Raw genomic sequence first — 6,000 nt, forward strand, 5'->3', positions numbered from 1 at the left:
TACCATTGCAACCTGTAACTGTGATAATGAAAAAATTACCAACTCTTCTCAAAATAAAAGAATTTTTGTTTTTTCTTAGATATTGTTACTTTTGCGTAGATAAGGAAATCATAGGAATGACAGTAGCCTTCCTCTGACGAGAACCCAGATGTTATCACATCTTTCAGCTACTAAATCATAAATTAACTGTATTGTTATTTTTCTTGGTCTTCTTATTCTATAAAATTGAAAGAGCAAAAAAGAGCAATGGGGAAGAAGGGAATCTAGAAATAAACATTAAATTTGATATATTTTAGGTCAGTTGTAGCCTGGATAAGGACTTTGAGATACTTTTGAAATTCTTCCCTGCTCTATTTCCTTTGTAAATCAGCAATCATAAAACAACCTCTGTTACTATTCAAGGCTACACTGATAAAAATAGAGGATGTGATACCTTCCTATTGGGCCGTATTCTTAGCCTGTCTTCTAATCCTCTTTGTCCCTTGGCAATCCCATCTACACTTGTGCCACTGTATATGTGTTGTTTCTCCTTTAAAATATATTTCCTTTGAACAAGAATCTTTTTCTGGCCCAAATACATTTCAACATCAATAGCATACCCGAAAGTGAATAAAATCAAATCCTTTGAGTTCGTTCAGGTGTACACTTTGTCAGACTTTGATAATAATTCATACAATTGTGATTTGATAATTGTTAGAGTAAAACCACTGTTTGGTTTAAAGTAATCCTTTTATTAAGACTTTTTTTTTTAACGACTGATTCAATATAGAAATAAATGGAACTGACCAAAATTAGAACAGGTACTGAATGTAGTCCATTATTATTTGGCAATAATAATAAATCTACATGACTCATGGGATGCCTTCAGAGGAGCTATTAATGCATAAAACTGCACATTTTCTATTTCATTTTATTGACGTCACTATACAAGTCAGGGTTGCAGGCTATAAACAAATTACCATGTACATATAACAGTAAACATTTGGATAAACAAATATAAATAAAAGGATGGACAGTTCATTTTTTCACTTGATCTGCAATAAAGACAAGGTAGAGGTAATGCTGGTTGTTTCAGAGAAGCATCTAGATGTGACAGACAGAGGTATTACTTGTTTCCATATACTGAAAGCCATCCATCTGTTTTCTGATGGTTCAGCTGTTTGTCCCTGTTTCCAGATCTTGGATCAGAAACAGTGCTGGTGCTGAGAAATATTCCTTTCACCATCACTAGCATAGAATGCCCTTAACCTTTCCTGATAGGGAATCCACAATTGTCTGCAGCTTTCACGGTTAACCTGGAGTAGTCTCTAGTCTGCTCTAGGGAAGCTGATCATTGGAGAAGGTCTGAAAGTTACATTTTTTTTATCCTGTGTTCCAGAGCTGCAGAAAGTGTGTCGAATTTATGCTCGTTTCCAGTGAATTCTGAAATTATGGTGTTAGTTTAAAGCCCTGCTAATTTGGTATTCAGACTTGTAAATCCCTGAGGATTGTTTCAATGATTGTTTAACTTTGAACTGAACTGATAACTGAAACCTTGATTTTGAGTTTCTGACAAGGATCCTCCTGATGAAGGCTCTTGGCTTTGCAATTTGGTTTATCTTGTGCTGTAAAATCTATAGCTACAGGTTTGATTGTATGAGATACCTGTATCTCAGACTAGTGGCTGGAAGTACATCCATCTTATCTTGCAAAAGGTATTTTTTGGAGGAACTTTTATAATATGTTGTATGTTTTGTTTCAATTTCATAAATATCACCCAAACAACATCAAGCTATATTCTGAAAAGAGTATAAGAAAAAAAGCACTGTATTTTGGTATTTATTATTTTTGTGGGAAATTGTGCTTACAAAATACTTAGTTAACAAATGTAAGCTCTAGTAACTCTCTTTTTTGGCAGAACTGTTAGCTATAACAGAAGGTGTGTAGCACTGAGTCATCCTCAAGTGACCACTAACTTACTAGCCAAATGTGCCTCCTATCCTGCAGCAGAGGTGGTCGAGGCCATATTGTCCTATACTGTTCCCTTGCTGACAGGCTGACAGAATAGTTTTCTGCTGAACCAGTAGAGAGAAGCCATGCCCAACTATTGGAGAAATAAGCAGGTCAGACCACCATCATCTTCTGTAGCATTTACCACCATAGATTATCATAGCACTTTTAAGAAGAGAATAAAAGCGTGGTTGTTACCTACACACTTGTCACTTGGAATTATAAATAGTAATATTGCATTTTAATATTTTGTATGTTAACTTCTTTTATTAAACACTGGGATTTCAAATATCTCAGTATTGTTTTCCAATGAAAGTTCCTTTTGATGAGTTCCAAATTTATAAATGTTCAGTACTGCATCAACTTTAATGTGCTTTGTGTTTTCCACAGAAATCCTATTCCATGCCAATAAGCATTGAGTTTCAGAGGAGATACGCAACTATTGTTCTAGATCTAGAACAACTCAACAAAGACTTAAATAAAGTTTTGCATAAAGTTCAACAGTATTGTTATGAGGTAAGATTTTGCTTAATCTAAGTAGAAAACAGAATTCCTTGGGAATAGGGCATAGGTGGGGGTCACTTTGAAATGAAACTGTTAGTAGCTGTGTTGGATTCCTTCTCTGTCTCTGCCTTTGTCTGAGCAACAGACACTTTTGCTGATACCAGTGGCCTGTTTTTAAATAGACATACATAAAGAAAAAATACTGTGTATTATAAACCTGTGAACTTTCTTTGAAATAATTTCATTTCACACATCCACCAAATGCAAAGGACATTCTTAATTCTTTATTTTTTATTCTTAATTTCTCTCTGTTATATCTATGCAGCTTGCTCCTGACCAGGGCCTCCAGCCTGCTGACCAACCCACAGATCTGAGGCGTAGGTGTGAAGAGGAAGCTCAGGAGGTCGTCAGGCAAGCAAATACCTCGTCGACAGGACAGCTTTGTGTTGAGAGTGAAAATTTAACTGATCTTATCTCTAGGCTTACAGCAATATTACTGCAAATCAAGGTACAGTGTTCGCAAAAAATAGCATCTCCCATAAAATACATAGTATTAAAGCTCTGCCAGTTTCTTTGTGCTGAACTGTGAGAACATTTTTGTTTTCTTCTCCTACAGTGTCTAGCAGAAGGAGGTGATCTGAATTCCTTTGAATTTAAATCACTAACAGATTCATTAAATGACATTAAGAATTCAATAGACTCCTCAAATATCAGGTATTTAATTCTTAATTACCCATTCTGTGCCACCAGGCAGTTCTTACTGTATTTTAGAGATGAACATTTGATTAAAATTCAGAGGTTTAATCTGGTAACTTTTACTTAACTGGAAGGGTACCATGTAAAAAGGGGCTTCTTACAGGGTATGTGAAATGAACAGTTTTCTGTTTGAACCTATCAGTGAAGTAACCTCTTAAAAAATTATTAAAAAGTGCTGAATTGGTTCAGCAACACTAGACTTTCTTGTTCTTTAGTCATTGATGACAACTAAAAAGTTATTTTAGAACATTTTCAGATTTTGAAATCCCACTAGTAATACAAGTTCTTTAAACCACAGAACAGTACAATTTCAGTGTTCTTTTAGCATACTCTACCTCTTGTCCGTAAATACCAAAAACTGGCACATGAGACCAGCTTCCATTAGCAAAATTTTAAGCCAAGAAACAGAAGAACAGCAATATTGTGCCAGATCAAAGGCCCATGTAGTCTTGATGGGCCATTTTTCAACAGTTGTCACAAGCAGGTGCCGGAGGAGGCTTTATAAAAATAGCAAGAATGTGGTGATACTTGTCTGGAGTACACTGCAGCCTCCAGCAATTTGTGACCAGCATTTTTTAAATAATTAAAATGCTGCTAAATTACATCATTTAGAAAATATACCTAAATGCTAAGTATTTTCTTATACTCTTATTACTTATATTGCTGCATTTAAACAGGAGGCTGCACGCAAGTCTTTAAATTTCAATTTTTTTCCCAAAGATAGTAAGATAGCCTTTTATTTCAAAACAATTATTGAGAAATGCTATTTTATAGCATCTTTCATGAGTAAAAACAAAAACCGCAAGCATTAGTGAAACTTCTCTACAATCAACACTGCAAATTACACATTAGAATGGATTCACTAAAGGTTGATGAACCCAGTGAAGAAGGTGATGTTTCCATTTCATTGTATTTGTTTTGGGCATTTTAGCATGTCTTCATAATATTTTGATTTCACTAACTCTGGTCATGTTAAAGCCTTATTTAAAGTACCCAAGTCAGTAACTCTTGATTTCATGCAGCAGTTTGTGCAAATGCTGTTTTCACATATTTCTCTATCAGGTTGCATTTGTTTCTACCGCTCTCCAATTCATCTGAATTTTTATACTGGTTGTGTTCACATCTTGATTTTCACTGTAAAAATATTCAGACACAACTCTTAAATGTGGAGTTAAACACTTTTATTTATTTCCTTCTTCTTTTCTTCCCATAGTTGTTTTCAGAATAACGTTGAGATCCATGTTGCACATATTCAGAGTGGTCTGAGCCAGATGGGAAATTTACATGCTTTTGCAGCTAATAACACCAACAGAGACTGAAAACTTCCTCTCAAGTGTACAGCAAGTAGTTCTGGAAAACCTTCCTTTCTATAGGCTTCACCAAATATCCTAACTGCCAGAAGATAAGGGAAAAGAAAACCTCTCAGAAAGGACCCTTTTGAATCTATTATATCCGCTTCTTAAGAAAACCAGCATTACTGGCCAGCGTTACATTAGATTTCTCCATTTGTTATTCACATGCAGTAGTTTTGCTAACTGGTAATCTCTTAGTAATTGCATTTATTATAGTAAACTTGAAAACATACTTTCATATAATTTGAACTTAGTTTTTAAAAGTTCAGATTAATTCTGTGCACCTCTTGCTGTTGGGTCTCCTGGTATGTTAGAAGTGAGGAAGAGGAAATGGTTCAGTTTAGTAGCCACATGGCAGGTCTTTGTTGTGTAAAGCTACACTTCTGTGTAAGTCTTGAGAACTGCCAGCACCGTCCCTGATCTAAGAAAGCAGCAGCAGCAGGATACAGGCAGCAAACATAAGCTGTAAACATGAGGATGTTAGGCAGGTCTATCAATCAGTCAGTGTCTTGTTGGAGCACTTAATTTATCGTAACTTATAGAAGGAGTCTAATGAAGGAATATAAAAAGGTAACTGGTAACTTTCCAGAAAGAAATTGGTTATGGCTTTTTCCCTCCACACAGGGCAAAAGAAGTGCTATGGTTGGTATTTTATATAAATGACTGGTTAAACATATTGTTTTTCCAAATTTTTGTTTGTTTTGCACAACTTTTAAATTAGATTACTGGTTATTCAACAGTACCCAACATATATAAATATGAAAATTTTTATAATGAAATATAACCAGTGAGGTAAACTACAAAAATAAAAAGTGACAACCTGCCTAGGAATTGGAATTAACCTTTTGGAATGTTAATCTTGTAAAAAGTGTGTATTGGTTTGTTTAAATAGTCTTGTAAAGCTTCTGTGTAATGAATCGTTTCCAGATTTGAATTTTCAGAGATAGCTGTAGAGATGTTTTTGATTCTTTTAGATGCCTCATTAAATAAGGTCTTTTATATGTTAATGTATAAAGAATATGTAAACAGGATTATTTTCAATTTTAAAATTTTGTATAGTTTAAAGATGCTTCTGTATTCTGTGTTGGTATTGTGCCACTGCAAAACTTTAGTGCAGAGTTTATATTTAGCTAAACTTGTTCTGTTAATTAAGAGAAATGCATAAATCTTTTATTCTCATTGAAATTTGTAACTGAATAAATTGAGCTATGAGAGTTGATATATTTCACAAAAATGCAAACTTTTTTGCAGATGGTCTCAGGTCATTTTTTTAAGAGAAGTTAATTGCTGAAAAAAGAAATGTTAGGAGGACAAGGTGAGTAGTAGTTTTAAAAGGTACTTAGAAACTTTACAAGAAATAGTACAAAATAATGCTAAACAGTAATTTAGCTGAATTACC

At 34.4% G+C, this 6,000-nt stretch overlaps 1 protein-coding gene across 1 annotated transcript in view; it reads left to right on the forward strand.

Annotated features, from left to right (window-relative positions):
• LIN9 (lin-9 DREAM MuvB core complex component) overlaps positions 1 to 5,838 on the forward strand; it is a 31,104-nt gene extending 25,266 nt beyond the window's left edge. The window contains exons 11-14 of the mRNA XM_027708049.1: positions 2,380 to 2,505; positions 2,819 to 3,001; positions 3,110 to 3,207; positions 4,463 to 5,838. Of these exons, the coding sequence (XP_027563850.1) occupies positions 2,380 to 2,505; positions 2,819 to 3,001; positions 3,110 to 3,207; positions 4,463 to 4,568 (513 nt within the window). The 3' untranslated portion in view covers positions 4,569 to 5,838. The remainder of the gene's footprint in view (positions 1 to 2,379; positions 2,506 to 2,818; positions 3,002 to 3,109; positions 3,208 to 4,462) is intronic.
• Positions 5,839 to 6,000: the final 162 nt, after the last annotated feature.

This window comes from Neopelma chrysocephalum, unplaced genomic scaffold, assembly GCF_003984885.1.
Source record: "Neopelma chrysocephalum unplaced genomic scaffold, ASM398488v2 Primary Assembly neopelma1_95376, whole genome shotgun sequence".
In the NCBI taxonomy this organism is placed as follows: Eukaryota; Metazoa; Chordata; class Aves; order Passeriformes; family Pipridae; genus Neopelma; species Neopelma chrysocephalum.